The 20,748-nt window shown below is 38.4% G+C and overlaps 1 protein-coding gene across 1 annotated transcript; it reads left to right on the forward strand.

Moving 5' to 3' along the window:
• Positions 1-1,871: 1,871 nt before the first annotated feature.
• LOC108675780 (sorting nexin-14) lies at positions 1,872-20,476 on the forward strand (the record flags this gene model as incomplete). Its single annotated transcript, XM_047879634.1, has 18 exons — positions 1,872-2,068; positions 2,497-2,719; positions 3,296-3,427; positions 4,193-4,440; positions 4,672-5,005; positions 5,627-5,741; positions 6,630-6,738; positions 7,573-7,708; positions 8,183-8,241; positions 11,286-11,758; positions 11,862-11,931; positions 13,577-13,596; positions 14,233-14,405; positions 14,793-15,037; positions 16,157-16,350; positions 16,889-17,053; positions 17,674-17,861; positions 19,622-20,476. Coding segments are annotated over 18 exons (3,255 nt in total), but the record flags the coding sequence as incomplete, so codon positions are not given.
• Positions 20,477-20,748: the final 272 nt, after the last annotated feature.

Consider the following 20,748-nt stretch of genomic DNA (forward strand, 5'->3'; position numbering starts at 1 on the left):
AGTACTCATAATTGAACTTGAGGCTGAGGGAGAGTCTAAAAAACTCTCTGCTTTGCCACTATGCCAGCCTGAGTGCCTGACAGATATAAAATAGCTACTAATTTTTCTACTTGTGATAGAATTGGGCTTGAAAACAACAATGGATTTATGAGAAATATCTATGTCTTGCCAAAGAATTGATTAAGTCCATATATTCTCTTTGTTCCTTCAATCCTTCTAATTCAGGAAGTTTCTATACATTCTGGTACATTTACTACTATTGTCTGTTGTCAAATGGGATAATAAGGGACAGGCTGCACAGGCATGGTAAATTGGGAGTCCTCTCTCATGGCGTAAAAATGTTATAGCAGCAAAACTAATTGAGATATTGCCAAACTAAAAATAGTGGCTTAAACTTCAACATATTTCTCATCTATGCAGCATAAAGGAAGCTAAGAACTCATAGATTTACTAGCTTTAAAAAATCCACAAAAAATGATGAAAAGTGATATTTTGAAAAAGTACTGTTATAATCTGTATTAAAAAAATTATTTGCTGTATTAACAAATTTTGCTTGAAAAAAAAAAAAAACTTGCTGACAGGTATTGGTGTTTGGTATTGACTTAAAACTTTATTTACGGAATTTGCTTACCTCAAGCCAAAACAAAATGGCATGCATTTCTGCAAGACGAGGTATTGCAGGACATCCCCNAGGTATTGCGGGACACCCCCCTGCCCCCAAGGGCCCCCAGGGTAATATGGGAATGGGACACCCCTAGAAGTAAAAATGCATTTACACTAGAACCTTGGTTAGCTAAGGCTCTGGTTAACAAAAAAAGAAAAAAAATCATTTAAGACAATGAAATTTGATTATATTTACCCATCTCATTTACCTATCAATTTATAAGGTGCAGAAAGTGAGCAAATATCTGAAAGATCTTTGGCAACCCATTTACAGTAAAATTAATGTTCAATCTAATATTTCAGATTAAATATTGGTTAAATGATATTATTTCAAGCCAATATTTCAGATTGGATTTAGGTTAAATGATATTTTACTTAGAGCTTTTAATTATGATATTATATCTTATATGTCCTGTATTTGGTTTATTAAGAAATCTTTCAATTTTATATCTATCACTTTGTTACAAAAATAAATCTTGGTATATTGCCAGAGTCTACCATATGGTAAAAATGTGTATTCTAAAAGCTTGAAGTGTAGCTATTAAATGAATTTCCATGGTCATAATTATTGTTTATAGATGTTGTTTGACTTGCTATGATAATATTTTAATTGTTAAGCACATGTGATCTGACTAAATGACTCTGACATGAATTAATCTTTGTGCTACATATCCATTATGGAGGTACCGTAGATATATAAATGCAAATATATGGTAATGTACAATTACATCTATTATAATTTTCAATTACATCAATTATGAATTACATCAATTGTGCAGCCATTAGTCACTCTCTTAGAAATTTATTTAACATTCCAATTAATCTAAAATTAAGAATGCAAATATGACAAAAAACTATATTCAACATGATGTACTGGTATTATCTATTTTAAAAATTACTCAGAGAGAAGTTGCATCTGTCAAGCTATTTAATTATAATTTTTTCAATAGGGCATTGCAACGAATAATTAAAGAAAGATTAAATTATTTAATTGGTATATTCTATTTTTTATTAAATTGTCTTACAGAAATCAAAGGCCTAATATAATTCTGCATGCCATTGTATTGTTCTATAGGACCTTCTATATGTACTAATGCAGCAGGAGCCTCATCTAACTCAAATGTTGCCCCATGCTTTATTTGGTTTAATAGATCATTAATAAATCCAAATAGAGGTTGTAAATGATTCACAGGGCCTCAGATTCTTGATTGGGCTGTAGATCATTATCAGATCTTGCTGATCAATTTAATGCAGACAGGTCTCTATGTAGTCCATCAAAGCCTTCATCTAAAAACATTTGTTATTATAAATGTTCTAATTGCATTAATTGTTTCAGCTTTGTGGTTGCTGTAGTGGTGCTGCTGTCCTTCTCTGCTGGGCTTCTAGTCCCATTCCTCATATTCAGGTAACAGGTTCAGTAATTGTTTTCAACTTTTTTGAGAGTTGATATGAAAATAATTAATAAGGAATTCAAATTTGTTTAGCAGGCACTAGAAAATGTGACCTATTGTAAGATATATTTATATATGGTACTAAAAAATATATTTCAAAAGTTAGTATATATATATATATTGCAGAAAATCTGGTTGATGAATACTATATTCAGTTGACCCCCCAGTCAACCCAGTACCAGTCAATATCACCAATATCATTAGTTAATTTAGTAATGAACATGTCTTTATAAATGAGATGGGGCTATGTACATACATCATTTGGTACCCAATATTAGCAGTTGGTCCCAACAACCTGTGTTCTATTAAACCTGTTGTGGTTAACTAACTGGAAGTCTACTAAACCCACAAGCCCAATTAACCAAAATTTATATAATTTCAGAGAAGGTAAACATGTTCCTAACTTGCTGGTGGTGTTCCTGGGATCTGAGCACTCACATATTGGGGAGGAACGTCGTCGGGAGCTAAGGCGCTCATGTTCAGTGTGTGGGGGGGAGCAGTGCTCTCATCAGCTCCCCACCTCTCTGGCCTCCCCTATCCCCGGCCCTCACCATCCCCATGTGCACATCACTGTGCCTCGCTGTGTGGACGATGCCCTCGACGAGGTGAGACTATGCTATGACTATGAGTGAGGCAGGGAGGAACAACAACAACAGCAGAGACTATGCTAATAATGATAGTCTAGTCTGCATAAAATAAGCTTGTGCCTCCATTGTGGAGCAGTGCTCTGTGTATGTGAGTTGATGTAAATAACACTGAGCTTGACTTCTGAATTTCACAGTATCCCCAAGTGTGGCTGATGCACAATATATACCGGTAGTCAGATACTTTTAGTATATTTCTGCATGATTCTGTTAAAAGTGTGGTAAAATAGTGCAGACAATTTAATTGCTGTATTGCCTCATTTATATAAACTTGTAACAGGATTAATAACTTTTTGAAGTAATTCCTACTTTTCAAAGAAACTTCTATATGAGTACTATTTGGAATTGTTTTTCAAAATTCCTCAGGTATATATAATTTTTGTGCATAATCAAGTGCTTGCCTCTATTTAGTTACAATCTCATAGTGTTATTTTTGCGCTGTTATTGATGCTTGCGGTTGATTTACACCTCACTCCTGCATAAATTTACCATATGCTTTTATTTTAAGAAAAATCTGAAAGGAAAATTTTTGTGCAGTTGCTGACTCTTGTGCTGGACGAGCACGTATACAGCTGGTACAGGGAGTTTTCTGTGCACGACCAGCTAGCTGATGAAGTGCGCTATGTCATCAGATATGCCGTGTGTGTGCTGCACGCCAGGTTACAAGAGGTTTGTGGATGACTGTAGTGTGATCTACAGACAAACTGTACATCACATTTTGTTAATTTACAGACAAATCATAGAGTACCTTATGTTAATCAACAGACAAAATGAAGAACACATTATGTTAATGTACAGACAAACTATAAATTACATTATGTTAATCTGCAGAAAAACTGTAGATCACACCATGTTAATCTACTGATAAATTGTAGATAAATGGTACAGGTTATCCCCGAATGGTTTTTCATGGTACAGTTTATCCTGATGTGTCAGACCGCATTAAGACGCGATCGTTTGGCTTACAAGATTCATTGATGATGGTTTTTTTACCCCTAAGGATATGGTTTGAAATGAACAGATGATCCAATATCGAGTGGTCTATTAACATGATCCGATTGTGTTTGAATGAGTCTTGCATATGTTATGGTTAGACAGCCTCATATCTGAATTTGCAAGACTACTAGATTCAGTTTGCATATGCATGTAAAAATGATATTGAGACGAATTCACTGGTTCTAAGACCGAAAGTGAAGTTAAGTAATGTTAAGAACATTGTCATTGGTTTTATTGGCATGAAATATTATCTTGATGGTTAAATAGATGTTATTTATGTGGAATTTTTTATTTTGACTTTATATTTATTGATGTCGTCATTTCTGACTGCCCTCCATTTCAAGTTATCTTCACTCAATTTCGGCTTTCCAGATAAACTTGCACATACTGATGCCAGTGTCGTGTCCAGTTACGCTTAACTCAGCTCCCATATTCCAGGTTGACTTGACTCGAGTGATCACAGAGCGTTTGCTGCCGTCGCTTTTCTCGCACTTGGATCAGTACGTGGAGGGCGGTCGGCGGGTGAGGATGGCGGGTGGTGTGGAGGCGGGTGTGCTGGAATACACCCGGCGTGCGGGTTGGTTGCACCCTGCCATGGAGAGCAGGGAAGCTGAGGCGCAGTACCTTAGGTCCCTCGTGCGAACCCTCGAAACTTTCCTCTTGCCACAGAAGTATCAGGGTAGCAGGTCAGTTTTATTTTAGTTCCTAACACTATTCAGGTGTTACTATTTGATACCATATTATTATTCTGGATTTTAACATGAAATATATTGGTTATTATATCTGCTTTCATGTGTGCTTGGTGTCAAATTTTCGCCACCTTCTCTTTCTATATCACAAGCCTTGCGTAAATTTTTTGTTGATTAAATTCAAGTTTTTGTAGCATCTTGAATTTATATTTGTGTGCTTATCTGCAGCGTGACGAACAGCTTCCTGAAGGAGTTGCTAGGCCGCTTCCTGCTGCTGCAGTTAATGGACTACCTCGCTGACCCCGACACTGTGAACCTCTTGCTCCTGCTGCTGCTAAACCCTGACTACCTTCACCAGCAACAACAAAGACAAGACTCCCTTAATCAAATGCTGCTGCTGTCGTCACTTCAGGGTCTGAACAAACCGCATATTCAGGAGCCAAAACTCCAGTCCCAAGAAATTAAAGATGGAGGTTCCAGTGTGTCCCGGTCTGAGCAAGATCTCGAGCCCGTGCTGCTGCTCAAGAGCTTTTCATCGGTGAACACGTTGCCTAGGAACTCGGTAATTGAAGTTATGAGTGACATCAAGGCTTAGAATTTGGTAATTAATGATCAATGATAGTCTCAATAGTGTCAAGTATCATTATCTCCGGCGTACACTTACAATCCCATGAGCTTTATACATCATTCCTTACAAGCTCTCGGACGTGTAAATATACTCTATTATGTCCCCTACGTATATCATTACTTATGTGTTTCCAGGCTGGATACTCTGTCTGTATTCCAGGTATTTTTCCCTAATATTCTTATGTTGCTAACTACTCAGGAGTATGAATGGATCATATTTTCCAAATATTCACACACTTCCTTACCCATAGCACGAATAGTGAGCTCGCGTATTACTGATACGCCCTATTACTGGGCCAAAACAGATCTGGTCCTATACTTTCAAAAAAAGATTAGATATCGTAAGTTCATCAGCCAATCATTGACAGCCTTTCAAGCAAAATCCACCAATCATAGACAAGAAAAAAGAACGTAAGTACTTACGTTCACTTAGCGAGTTTTGAAAGTATGGTCCCAGGATGACCTATGTAAGTGCAGAAAATGCATCACTATTTAGTCTTAGTCTAATTTTTTTCTGCGTGTAATACCAGGCTCTATATTGCAAATATTTTTGCAGAGTTTGCGCAACAATCTGTCTGCGGTGCTGAAAGATCAGACGCTGCTATACCTCTTCCACACGTTCCTCAAGGAAGAGTCAGCCATCAACATCCTGCAGTTCTGCCTTGCAGTTGGTCAGCCCCAATGAATGTGTTTATTTATGAGGTCAAATTCAAATTCTTATCATCACTTGGCTTTGACGTTGCAATTTAGTAAGAATAGCGCATCCTTTTCCTCGCTATTGGTATTTTCGAGTAGGAAGCAAAGTTACTTAATTTTTTTTTCACATATTTGTCTTCTACCAATTAAAAGTATAAGAAGAAACTGAGATTTCGATGGATATACTTGCTTGCTTCTGCCATTACTGTCATTCGGTTCAGACTTACACTTATACTATCACTTTTGGGAGCGGCAACGTCTTTTGATGTCCATTTTATTAATAAACATATTAAATGTCTTTTGCAAGCAACTCTTATAATCTATTCTCAAGTACTATAGTATATATGTACTGTACCGTATGCACAAGTATAAATTGAATATTACTTCCAGCTGCTATTACCTAAATGCGTTGTAGTGTTACCTTCATATACCTTTAGTATACCTTTAAAGGATTACCTTTAGGCTGTGCGACTGTACAATGGCTTCGGTAAATTTGTAATATCACTGAACAAGGTCGCGGGATTGTGGACTGCAGCCAAGAGACCGTGCTATCAAAAATATTTGAGAGTTCGTTATTCCGCCAGTCAATCACTGACGTCTTTTCAAACTAAACACATCAATCATGGAGACGAGAAATCGGCTGTTACGTGTACTTAAGCCAGTTTTATTAGATGGTTAGAACTAATAATTGAAAAGTTCCCTATCAAACAATTGTTGGTCACGCTTGCCCGAGTTGCTAATGTATTTTTGTCATGAGCAGAGGATTTCAATCGAAATTGTTCAATGGGTTCAATCGAAAAGTTCCCTATCAAACAATTGTTGGTCACGCTTGCCTTAGTAGTTAATATTTTTATCGTGAGCAGAGGACTTCAACCGCCACATCCTGGACCCTGACCTGAGTGGTGGGGAGCTGCAGGCGCTGCATGGGGAGGCACAGGACTTGTATCACAGCTACATGGCCAACGGCGCATTGTTAACATTGACAACGAAAATTAGCCCACTTCTGATTGTTCTAGAGATCTGAAATTCGGCATGCAGGCTATTTTCGCCTAACAATTTCAGATACAATCATAAAAACTAGTAATTAGAAACCTAAATTAGTTTAATTGAGTAAAGTATAATATAGTATATATAGTATGACGTGCGGGAGCTGACGTTATAGACGAGCAGGCGCTGACGCTGCGTATCATCGATACGTACGTCAAGTCATACTTAATCAAGTTTTAATCGTGTTTCTTGTGGACTAAAAAGTAGAAAATAAAATACTTAAAAAAAGCTTTTTAAAAAACACGTTTTTCTTGTGGACTAAAAAGTAGAAAATAAATTATGGTTCGCCCCAAAAAAAAACGTGGGTCGGGCTGTACGTTCACCATCAAATTTCCAAAATTTAAGTGTTGTGTGCTTTTCGCTTTAATCATAAATCTGCCCGACACACGTTTTTTTGGGGCGAACCATAATTTATTTTCTACTTTTTAATCCACAAGAAAAACGTGTTTTTTTAAAAAGCTTTTTTAAGTACTTTATTTTCAATCTCTACTCGTGATATTCTTCTATTTTACCATCGTTAATGCGATCAGTATTACGATCAGTAATACTGAATCGTAACTGGTAATGCGGTCAGTATCTTATTTTCTATTTTGCGATCAGTTATGCTGTAATTTCTGTAATCTCTACTCGTGATATTTGTACAATTTTTAATTCTGTAGCATTTTTGCCATCAGAAATGTTATTAATCTTGTTACATTTACTCGTGTTACTTTTTAAAGTTTCTTATCCAATCGTTTTTTTCAGCAATAATTAATGCAGCGATTTTGCAGTGGTGCACAGCGAGGCCTCGGCCATCGTGAAGCTTCGCACCACACGGCCGCTCTTCCAGGCCTACGAATTTGCATACAATTTACTGGAGCGCGAATACCTACCACTGTTCCTGAACAGCCACATGGTGAGTGGCTGCCACTGTTCCTGAACAGCCACATGGTGAGTTGCAGCCACTGTTCCTGAACAGCCACATGGTGAGTTGCTGCCACTGTTCCTGAACAGTCACATGGTGAGTAGCTGCCACTGTTCCTGAACAGCCACATGGTCAGTTGCTGCCACTGTTCCTGAACAGCCACATGGTGAGTTACATCTTTTTAGCGCATTTTCTCATTTCTGGAAAAATGCCCTATTGTGCTCGCCATGTCCGTCCGTCCGTCCGTCTGTCTGTCCGTCCGTGACTTCACGTTTTCGTCGACGAGAAAATGCGCTCTCTGTCATTCACTGCAGTGAGTAATGAGTTATATTTTTTCCACAGATGATTCACTGATATTTGATCGTAACTCAATTATTGGGGTCTGGTTATATATTCAGTCATTCATGTTGTCCTCAAGTTTGCATTAATATAATATATAATAATATAATGTTTAATTTTTTGCAGTACTTCGCTCATTTGTGTGGATCACGAAGCTCCCAAGGCTGCCAAAAATCCTCTAGCAGGTGAGGTCTGCTAGGGAAATTGGAAATTGTCCTTTTATTCTCAGCATTTACGACAGATAATGAATTTTTAACTGAATATGAATGATATGGATGAAAATATATGAATGATTTGAACAGATGAAAGTGAATGAAAATCGAAAACATATTAATAATTTGGACAAAATGAGACAAATGAAATGGACAAATGAAATGGACAAAAAAAATGAATGATTTTTACGAAAATAAATGAATGAAATGAAATAGTGTGAATGTCACGGATGGAAATTTTTAATTGATTTCGACGAAATAACATGAATGTTATTAGCAAAGCAATATGAATGATTGGGACGAAACATTTTTAATGAAACGACAATATACGAGAAATTGTTAGTGTCTCGGTGTACAAGCACCTTGACCTTGTTGTTAAAAAGACAAAAGATTTGCGCAGTGACTTGTGGGTTCGAGCCTCAGCTCGAATTTTCTGCAGTGTAATTTCTGCAGAAAAGAATAATAATAATAGAAGAAATTAAACTTCTTAATAGAAGTGTAATTTCTGCAGTATCTAGAATGAGCGAATGGCCAATCGTGGCCATAATCTTCATCGCTGCAAGGGCGACTGCATCATCGTCAGATGCAATTTTTTCAGTGTTAAAATGATTATTCTAACTTGCATTTTAAATAATATTTTGTGCTGTATTCAGCTCTAGTATCAGAACTGTGGCTATTTCAATTTTTGAAATGAGAAGCACACATGTTATCGGATGTGAAATTAAAGTATCTAATTTGAATTCATTAGATACTTTAAATTAAACTTAAATAATTAATGTTGAAGTAAGTTTCTATAGACAATGATTTCTCGTATGTGAGCGAATTTTGCTTTCAATCTATAGGTAAACAAATGAGGTACTATATATTTTGTTCAGTTATCCATATATCGTTAACTGAAGCCGCATTCACGCCTGATAACGCTGTCGCCACTGTACTTCAGTTTACGTCTTTCAATAGAAATAATACATCTTATCAACGAAATAAATTAGCAACTAACAACCAGATTGAATACTTTTTAAAAATTTTCAAACTACATAAGCAGATCCATGCGCGATCCTAAACAGTACTAAATGTTTTTTTATAGACCGACTAGGAAAAAAAACTTTAGCAGCTGGGACTGAAACAATAAAATGCTACTCTATCGATAACGGCAACAGAATAAACTTCTCGTGCCGTCTTGTATGTTTGAATTTCTTGCTCATCTAATTAATATAAATTGAACATCATCAAATTACATTTCTATTCGGAGAGAACTTTCTCCTTGTAGCGACATCAATTTTGAGCAAGTAATTCTATTCAAAGTAAACGCCTGTGTTTTCTGGCCAAATATATTGTGACTAATATGCCTACATTTTCCTATTTGAGCACTAACTCGCACGAACAGCAAGTGTTCACTAATAAACTTGCACGAGAGTTAACGTATAAAAAAGCACTGACGTTCACTAACATCTTGTGTTCACTTCACTTACTTTTGGACGTCAGACATCGTCGAACAGACTCGAGTTCATCGGCCACCTTCTCTCCGTTCAAGACTCGCATCAGCAGGCTGCAGGTTCTGCACTTGTATCTCTACTGTATTAAATAATGCATGGCTTTCTCCTATGTAAATATAATAATTTCCTGAATGCGATTGATGTACATAAAGCACCTACTGAAAAGCGATTGATATTAATTATTTAAGTTTGCATGACATTTGCTGAAACGAGCATCGCTGTTTTTGTTATAAAAAAAAAGTGTTATCGAGTGTTTGAGCACAGCCTGGAGCTGAGGTTTCTTCACAATTTATAGTAAGTCGCTATTAAACACTAAATCCGTGGATTCGAATGCGAAGAGAACCAAGGTTGATCATGGGAAGAAAACTAATTTTATATATATTATTTCGTTAGCATTTTGTGTAGATTTTTGATAAATTCGTTCCCCTGTGTCATGCTGCTTGTATGTGTTTTCTCTTCGCTGCCATATTCAATTCTATTGAAATTATTGTTTGCCATTGTTATTCCACTTATAAATCAACTTCCATGAGTGTCGTTTTGTGGTCTGCCTTGTTCAGGGTTTATGCACATTTTTATTTGCAACTATTGTATCCAACATGGATTCTTTCTATCCATTAAATTAAATTGAACGAAATCGAAATTTAAACGAAAAGAAATTAGAGAGCTTGTTTAGCGTCATCACTGGAGCCTTTGTAGCTCAGTAGTAACGGCACAGAGTTGAGAGGAGCTAGACGTGGGTTCGAGCCTTGGTAAACTCGTTAAATTTCTTGGTGCTGCTGATGGTCGGGGGTATGATAGGTGTCGTGGTTAGTACTTGAGCAAGGGTGGTGCTCTGAAAAGAACTCTGAGAACGTGATACTTTCGGGATCTGAAGTTATCCATCACAAAATTCAAAGTTTTCGACGTACCTACTTCTTGATTTATTCTATCTTGTTAGCTAAATATGTTTTCTTTTATCTGTATTTGCCTCTCGAAATTGGTTGTCACATTCACTTCCGTCGGGCGAAGAGTTCAGTTACCTAATTTTAACCGTTTTATTAACTTAACTTTACCCATGAATAATCAGCCTTAAAAATAATGCAGAGTTATAACATACGTAGTAAAAACGAAGCATGCTTCGCATCTCACGACGTCGAGCTAAGTTTCCCAGAATATTAAAATCTTGTTTCGTATTTAACTTAATTTGTGTGATTCTGGCATGAGAATGTTGCGGCCGATGCATATTTTGTACATACGTTATGTTTACTTGTAAATACTAGCTGCTCGTTTTTGCACAAAAATAGCACGTTTTTGAGGCATACTCACCTTTACATTATGTATGAATTTACTGCCTCTTCTTTCCTGTTTGTTCCACTTGAACTTATTCTTTCATCACTCGCCCTCGTATCTTTTTCAGGCTTAGCGCAGTTTTCGTCACCCGCATCATGAATATTTTTTTGCTGCTGTGTATTTTTTTGTTATCATTCATTTTATTTGCTCTATGCACATATCGTTTATTTCTTTTTTGTTTTCTTGACCTGGAAGAAGCAAGGACGAAGACATGTCCTCAGGCAGCTCGTTCTTCTCGTCGAGAAAATCATCTTTGCGGCGACCAGAAATTGCTGAGCATCAGACCACGACATCAGCCACACTCGGCCACACTCGCAGCTCGAGCTACGGCGGCAACTTTAATTTCTTTGACCGTGGACCTGAGTTTTCTGGTGCTGTGAAATACACTTTAGAGAACGGGGGACTTGTGAAGAGTTTCAGCTCTGAAAATACGGAAAAAGTTGGTTTGGACTCGGATGATTTGGGTAACATCAACGGACTAGGTTTGCTCAATAGGAGCAAAAGCCCAAGCACCAACAGCATCAACAAATCCACCGGTGCAAACAACCGAAGCTCTCTGAGTCGCGGTGTCGTGCAGAGGGTCGGCAGTGTAGGCCGGAGTCTCAAGACGTTCGGAGCCTCGATGATCAGGCCGCAAGTTGTTGCTGGCAACGAAGACCTCACGTTTGGTGGTCGGCCTGCGTTTTACACTTCAGAGGAAGCGCCTGAAGAGGCTGGCTCTTACGCTGATCAGGTATGGTGTTAGATACGGCAATTTTAAGCGAGGGTTTGGTGGTCGGCCTGCGTTTTACACTTCAGAGGAAGCGCCTGAAGAGGCTGGCTCATACGCTGATCAGGTATGGTGTTAGATACGGCAATTTTAAGCGAGGGTTTGGTGGTCGGCCTGCGTTTTACACTTCAGAGGAAGCACCTGAAGAGGCTGGCTCATACGCTGATCAGGTATGGTGTTAGATCTGTCTCTTATACACATNGTATAGAGATGCATCGCCATTCTAGACCATCTACGACCAAGGTAAGCTTTTTTGGTGCGACTACTTGTTAGTTTCATGTAGAAAGATACTCTTTCATGATTATTTGGCGTTGAAAATAAGGCATTGCATATGTTTGACTCGCATGGATATCTTGAAAGTTTAACATTTGATTTAAACTTGATTTTTTTAATGAAGCATAGTTATACATGTATATTGCTACTGAATTTCGATTGAGTACTGTTTTTTATCTCATGGTCATCTTTTAGTCCTAGTCGGCGAAAAACCCAACCCTTATATTCTAAGCACCATACTCATCTCCTAAGTCCCATACTCATCTCGCGAGCACGACTGTGGCTCGACTGATACATTCTTTTAGTTTTCGCTCAAGCGCCCGAGTCACTAACAGCACACGAACATTGCTCCTTGTCATCAATTGTCTTCTCGGCGATTGTTATCACATCGGTGTAGTGTTGTCATATGTTTTGAATATATTTTCATTTTCATTCCTTTTGGACTTACTACTTTTGTTCTGCATCGCATAAAACATTTTGAATTTCGAAATGATATGGATATAAGAATTATCTTTAATACTTTCGTCCCGAGATTGATTATTAGTAAGCATTTGTTTATTTTGGTCTGATATTTATTGTCTATGATCACGTTGGTGTTGCGTGCATGTTCCATTCTATACCTAGCTTTCCGTAATCGAATAATAATTACAGCTTCTCCTGGGAAGGGCAAATGAACTTTTTGCAGCCTACACTTAAGTATTCATGTAATTTTTTGCCTTTATTATCGGGTCTTCTACCATTACTTTAATAGTAAACCGACGTGTGTAAGCTGCCGAAAACATAACTTATTTATTGTTTACATTAAGTGTGCTCGAATCATTCATTTGCCCTACCAATATGTTTTGTAATATTTTTAAATCCGTTGCTAGTGCGCGTAGTTCCTAAGTTCGGAAATTTTAATAATGCATTTATTTGAAGGAAATGACAATTTTAAAGGAGCAGTGAACTAACTATAAGTGAAATATTTATTTCTTATCACTTCATTACTGGTATTTTATGGCCTCTTCACTTAGGCAGTTATAACAAATAACCAATGCTTTCATAGGCCTAGTATTGGTCATTACTAATAAGTAATAAGTAATAATAAGTAATAATAAGTCATTACTAATAAGGTTATTAGAGTCAGGACCAGAGTCAGAGTTATTATATATGAGGGCCAGAGTCAGAGTTGCTGTGCCTCAGCGCTGCTGTGCCTCAGTGCTGCTGTGCCTCAGCGCTGCTGTGCCTCAGCGCTGCTGTGCCTCAGCGCTGCTGTGCCTCAGAGCTGCTGTGCCTCAGCGCTGCTGTGCCTCAGTGCTGCTGTGCCTCAGTGCTGCTGTGCCTCAGTGCTGTTGTGCCTCAGTGCTGCTGTGCCTCAGCGCTGCTGTGCCTCAGTGCTGCTGTGCCTCAGNTGCTATTATTTATTAAACTACCATAGTGGTTTATTTTCGGTGTTTTAAAACAGCATAGACGTCACCAGAGACGGTACCATTACTGTCATCTTGAATGCTATTAATTATTAAACTACCATAGTGCATTCATTGTACCGTACGTTGCTTTTTTGCGTTGTTTCAAAAGAAGTCATTTTGCCAGCTATTTTCTATATTAATTGAATATCACAGATAAGTTCAGGGTGAATCTAATTTAGATTTTACATTATATTTGAAACCAATATTTTTGGGAATTATTGTACGAGATAATACAAGAATTAATACCAATAATACACTAATACTTTGTTTATTCTCTCATTACCAGGTCTTTAGTTCGAATAGCTTGGAAGGCGGTTAATATATATTTAAAAACAAAGCGTGCACACTTTGTTTATTTTTTAATGATGGTATAACTCTCGTTACCAGGCCTTTGGTATGAATAGCTTGGAAGACGGTTAATATATTTATAGACAAAGTGCGCTAACTTTGTGTATTGTTTAATGATGGTAACTCTCATTACCAGGCCTTTGGTATGAATAGCTTGGGAGACGGTTCATATATTTATAGAAAAAGTGCGCTAACTTTGTTTATTGTTTAATAATGGTAACTCTCACAACCAGGCCTTAGGTATGAATAGCATTTACGACGTTAAGTTATCTATTGATAAATACAAAATAGCGTTTAATTTCAGCGGAGGGCTGCGAAGAGACTCACTGGGAGGTTCTGAGACGCTTCCACGAGTTCTACATCCTGGAGAGCAAACTGACGGAGTTCCATGGAGAGTTTCAGTACAACACGCTACCTTCACGCCGCTCACTCTTCACGCCTTCACACGCTAGCGACTTCATGCTCACACGCAGACAGGTCACGCTATTTCCTCTTCATTGTCAGCAATGTTCACACTTTTATCTCGGGAACATGCTGTTACAATGTATGGAATATTTCCGTTCAATTCTGAAATATTTCAATTTAATGACTGGAAACTCCGTTTCTTTGTCGGGAATGTAATATTTTTATCTGAGTGCATTTTCAGTTCATCAAATAGAATATTTCTATATATGAGGTATTCATAAAAAGTAGCAGGTTAAATATAATCTCTCTTCTTTAAAATTTCTCTAGAAATTGCTTAATTTTCTCAATAATTTCCACGATCTTTTCAAACTTTATATTTTTTCCTATGGAAGCCGTGTCATATATCGCATATTATTATCTATTCTCATCATTTCTATAATTTTTCTGAAATTGCCGCAGATTTTCGAAGAGTACCTACAGAAGCTGCTTCAAACGCCCGCGCTACGACGCTCTCAGCTCTTGTTTCTTTTCCTGAAATCCAAAGACGAGTTCACGTCGAGCTTCTTACCTGACGTGTCTCTGGGACGTCTGCTGCGAGACGTGCCTCGCAAGCTCGTCAAAGAGAGAGGGCAACACCTCGAGCCTTTCATTGAACTCTTCCTGCAGTCAGCTGGCCCTCTGATGCCTGCTGCGCTCGGCAGCAAGTCAGTCAATGAACTCAAAAAGTTATTTTTCTTCTTGTTTTATTATTTAGTTTTTATTTTTATCGAGCCTTTCATTGAACTTTTCCTGCAGTCTGCCGGCCCTCTCATGCCTGCTGCGCTCGGCAGCAAGTCAGTCAATGAACTCGGAACGTTATTTTTCTTCTTGTTTTATTATTTAGTTTTTATTTTTAATCATTTTCTGCGTATTTTTCATTTTTTTTATATTGATTTGTATTCTGGTTCTATTTTCCTTTGCGCATTGGTAAAATTTTTGTTTCGATGTCAATATCGCATCATTTGTGGTCCGTTTTATCTTCTCTTCCACTTCCTCAATTCATTCTTTGGTCTAAGTTGATAAATTTTCTGGTTTATTTCTTTCAGTTCTTTCTGCATAGGTAACATTTTCTGATTAATTTAAACATTTCATCATCAGTTTGAGTTTTTATGAAAGCTTTCGTTTAGTTTATGCAAATTTCAATTCTAGATGAGTGAAGATTAACAATATTCGTTGCAGCTCTAAGCAATCACCAGATTGTTTTGATTATGATTCAAAACTGGATAAGAAAGTCAAAAATGAAACTCTAGTAGAAAGAATATTTTTTTCTCATTAAGAAAAAACGTATTGTCAGTAAAGATACATGCTTTTAATAAATAAATTTTCAAAGTGAATTTTCGTTACTACTGTAATTAGCAAGTTGATACAAATAAACGCAATAAAAATTTTGAGTTGATTGTCGTGTTAGACAAAGTCTCAAAGTCCACGCTATAGTCGCTATTCAGACAAAGTCTCTTAATTTTTTTAGGGTTTATCCTGTATAGTAATGTGTAGTTCTTCACATATTCAGAACTGGAGTTCCAAAATTTTACTTTCAGCTTCGAAGTTTTATTTTTTAGCGCATTTTCTCATTTATGGAAAAAATGCACTAGTGTGCTCGCCATGTCCGTCTGTCTGTCTGTCTGTCTGTCTGTCCGTCTGTCTGTCCGTCCGTGACCTCAAGTTTTCGTCGACGAGAAAATGTGCTCTCTGTCACTCACTGCAGTGAGTACTGAGTTATATTTTTTTACTTTCAGCTCCGGTATTCCACCTTTACCAGGCCATAACTCTCGCTTTACCTGCAGGAGCGACAGCCTGGAGGAGGCGACGGAGGCGCGCGAGGGCGGCTGCGGCACAGAAGAGCTGTACCCGCTACACACGCGCCTGTACGGCGACAACGCGCGCTCCCTGTCACCGCCCCCCGCCCAGTGCCTGCCGTCACCGCCCCCGTCTGCCGTCTTCACCTGCACCGGCATCACCGAGATGATTTTGTTCATTGGTGAGGCGTGTGGCGTGAGGTGTGTGGCGTGAGGCGTGTGGCATGAGGGGTGTGGCGTGAGGCGTGTGGCTTGTGGCAGGGTGTGTGGCGTGTGGTGAATCACGTGTGACGGACCCGTGTGAAATGTTGTTACCACACCGACGTTGCTGTGGCAACCGTAATGTTGAACACTCCCTGTTACCATGACGACCGTAGTATAGTCATTCCCTGTAACCATGAAGAATGCATGACTGCATTGTAGCCAATTCATGTTGCTATGACGACGGTGTTGCTCGTTGTTACGGTAACCGTGGTATAGTCACGCCCCCGTTGCAATGATAACCGTGGTGTAGCCACGCCCCCGTTGCTATGACGACCGCTGTGTGGTCACGCCTTCGTTGCCATGACGACGCACTGTGGCCACGCCTTCGTTGCTATGACGACCGCACTGTGGCCACGCCTCCTTTGTTACGACAGTCGTAGTGCGGCCACGCCTCCGTTGCTATCACAACCGTAGTGTAGCCACACGTCCCCTTTTCTAAGCCATCCTCCCCAACAGGTGTGCGGGTGTACGGCCTGGGCGTTGGGGCGGTGCGGTGGTTGGTTGCGCTGCGCAGCGTCGTGGGTGCCACCGTCGACGCGGCGCTGATGCTGCTCATTAGCAGGAAGCTTAGCGCCGCCCTCACCCCACACAACCTTGTCAGGCTCATACACCTGCTCAGAGGTGAGCATATAATCATTTTTGAACAATTAATTATTATCAAACTATGCTGCAGAACTATAGTAAATTAACCAAAAAATAATGATATCAACATAATAATGAATGCACAATAGAGTGACACATGACAGCTGAGTCATGATAGAGTGACAGCTGCACCCATTATCATGAACAAACTCTAGTACATTAATTACACACCAACAAAATAATGAATGAACAAAAGAGTGACAACGATGGTATATACTTATTAAAAGCTTCATCACTCGTAATTAACGTTAACGTAACTAAGTTACCGTTCATCTCAGACGCGTTGATATAGTAGTTATCAACACACACACAAAATAATGAATGCACAAAAGAGTGACAATGATATTATATACCGGTTAAAAGCTTCATCACTTGTAATTAACGTTAACGTAACTAAGTTACCGTACATTTCAGACGCGCTGATCAAGCCTGGAGCTGAGCGCTCAAGTTCAACAAAATAATGAACGCACAAAAGAGTGTCAACGATGGTATATACTTATTAAAAGCTTCATCACTCGTAATTAACGTTGGTATATACCGGTTAAAAGCTTCATTACTCGTAATTAACGTTAACGTAACTAAGTTACCGTTTATCTCAGACGCGTTGATCGAGCCTGGAGCTGAGCGCTCGAGTTCAGCACGGCGGCGGCGGGAGTTAGAGCTGCGGGCGGCGGTGCTGGCGCTGCTGCCGCCCTGGGGCACGAGGGCGCTGGTGGACGATGACAGCTACAGGGAGGGCGCCAACACGCTCGTGAACCTGGTGCAGCACCCGCTGCTTAACAAGCAGGTTAGTTTAGTAGCTTAACAAGCAGGTTAGTTAAGTAGCTTAACTAGCAGGTTAGTTAAGTAGCTTAACAAACAGGTTAGTTAAGTAGCTTAACTAGCAGGTTAGTTAAGCTGCACCCGCTGCTTAACTAACAGGTTAGTTAAGTAGCACCCGCTGCTTAACAAGCAGGTTAGTTAAGTAGCTTAACAAGCAGGTTAGTTAAGTAGCTTAACAAGCAGGTTAGTTAAGTAGCTTAACAAGCAGGTTAGTTAAGTAGCTTAACAAGCAGGTTAGTTAAGTAGCTTAACAAGCAGGTTAGTTAAGTAGCTTAACAAGCAGGTTAGTTAAGTAGCTTAACAAGCAGGTTAGTTAAGTAGCTTAACAAGCAGGTTAGTTAAGTAGCTTAACAAGCAGGTTAGTTAAGTAGCTTAACAAGCAGGTTAGTTAAGTAGCTTAACAAGCAGGTTAGTTAAGTAGCTTAACAAGCAGGTTAGTTAAGTAGCTTAACAAGCAGGTTAGTTAAGTAGCTTAACAAGCAGGTTAGTTAAGTAGCTTAACAAGCAGGTTAGTTAAGTAGCTTAACAAGCAGGTTAGTTAAGTAGCTTAACAAGCAGGTTAGTTAAGTAGCTTAACAAGCAGGTTAGTTAAGTAGCTTAACAAGCAGGTTAGTTAAGTAGCTTAACAAGCAGGTTAGTTAAGTAGCTTAACAAGCAGGTTAGTTAAGTAGCTTAACAAGCAGGTTAGTTAAGTAGCTTAACAAGCAGGTTAGTTAAGTAGCTTAACAAGCAGGTTAGTTAAGTAGCTTAACAAGCAGGTTAGTTAAGTAGCTTAACAAGCAGGTTAGTTAAGTAGCTTAACAAGCAGGTTAGTTAAGTAGCTTAACAAGCAGGTTAGTTAAGTAGCTTAACAAGCAGGTTAGTTAAGTAGCTTAACAAGCAGGTTAGTTAAGTAGCTTAACAAGCAGGTTAGTTAAGTAGCTTAACAAGCAGGTTAGTTAAGTAGCTTAACAAGCAGGTTAGTTAAGTAGCTTAACAAGCAGGTTAGTTAAGTAGCTTAACAAGCAGGTTAGTTAAGTAGCTTAACAAGCAGGTTAGTTAAGTAGCTTAACAAGCAGGTTAGTTAAGTAGCTTAACAAGCAGGTTAGTTAAGTAGCTTAACAAGCAGGTTAGTTAAGTAGCTTAACAAGCAGGTTAGTTAAGTAGCTTAACAAGCAGGTTAGTTAAGTAGCTTAACAAGCAGGTTAGTTAAGTAGCTTAACAAGCAGGTTAGTTAAGTAGCTTAACAAGCAGGTTAGTTAAGTAGCTTAACAAGCAGGTTAGTTAAGTAGCTTAACAAGCAGGTTAGTTAAGTAGCTTAACAAGCAGGTTAGTTAAGTAGCTTAACAAGCAGGTTAGTTAAGTAGCTTAACAAGCAGGTTAGTTAAGTAGCTTAACAAGCAGGTTAGTTAAGTAGCTTAACAAGCAGGTTAGTTAAGTAGCTTAACAAGCAGGTTAGTTAAGTAGCTTAACAAGCAGNCTGCAGCTATCGTACGTCTTGCTCGACCAAGTAGTGGAGCTACTGATGACATTTTCTTACCCTGCCTGCAGCTATCGTACGTCTTGCTCGACCAAGTAGTGGAGCTACTGTTGACATTTTCTTACCCTGCCTGCAGCTATCGTACGTCTTGCTGGACCACGTAGTGAAGCTACTGATGACATTTTCTTACCCTGTCTGCAGCTATCGTACGTCCTGCTCGACCAGGTAGTGGAGTTACTGATGACATTTTCTTACCCTGCCTGCAGCTATCGTACGTCCTACTCGACCAAGTAGTCGAGGAACTCTTCCCGGAGCTCGGAGATGCGAAGGACGACGAAGGCGTCCGGAAGTGTAACAAAACTGTAGGTCTAGACGACACTTCTCCTCAGTCCGCAGAACAAGAACCCAAGTGTGTTCCATCTGAGGGCAATATAGATTAATTGCAATTGTGATTGATTGTGTAGCAATTGTGAGTCTTCAGGTAAATTATTCGTTTCTTTATTAGGTTATAGAATCCCGGTAAACTCGAATTGAAACATCATGTTTGCTCCAACGTAGGGTAGTTATGGACTGAACACGTTAGTTTTTATAGTAGGTATATATATTCATTTTGAAGCACTGGTTTCTTGCGTAATAAAAATATTAGCGAACGTGAGTTCATGAGAGGATCTGATCGTCTTTCGTTACATTTGACTAATATAAATAGTAAAGTAACTACTAGCATACTTTAGGCTTGCTTTCCTATTTGTTAGTAATTATGTTAGCATTTTCCGCATAAAATCGGGACCATTCCAAAAGTTATTGTGCAAGTGATAGAAATAATGTCTCCAGTTTTGGTCTCGTTTGTATGATGCGTCGCTATATTCAACACGTGATTTATACTTATTATTAGAGTAAATAGCAATTATGTCATAGTCTTTGGTTGCCAGTCTATTAAAATAAGTTTTAGTGTGCGTGTTGTGAATTTTGTTGTCCTAATGGTAGTTTGTTTGTAGAATAATTTAATATGAATTATTTGTTGTCATAAATACGTTGAAATATTTCGTTATACAAAGTTGTACATTCCAGCGTTTATATTATTTATTTAGATTCTTTCTTTAATTGTTCATATTCGAAAATATAAAGAGGAATGTAACTAGACTTATCAATTATTCATATCAGTTGTTATAAGATAAAATTTTTAAAACGTATGTAACATACCTAGTCAATGTATTCCATTTTATGATGTGTTTGCTTCATGACGACGCTGTGAACATTCCTTTTAATATGTTTTTGTATTTAATTATCTGTAATAAATTAATGATTTATAATTAACGCTAATAAAATGATTTTTTTTACATCCTGCTCAAAAGAGAATTTGCACTCAAAGGAAATATTCCTCTAATTTCTTTTG

Source organism: Hyalella azteca, unplaced genomic scaffold (assembly GCF_000764305.2).
Source record: "Hyalella azteca isolate HAZT.00-mixed unplaced genomic scaffold, Hazt_2.0.2 contig3508, whole genome shotgun sequence".
NCBI lineage: Eukaryota > Metazoa > Arthropoda > Malacostraca > Amphipoda > Hyalellidae > Hyalella > Hyalella azteca.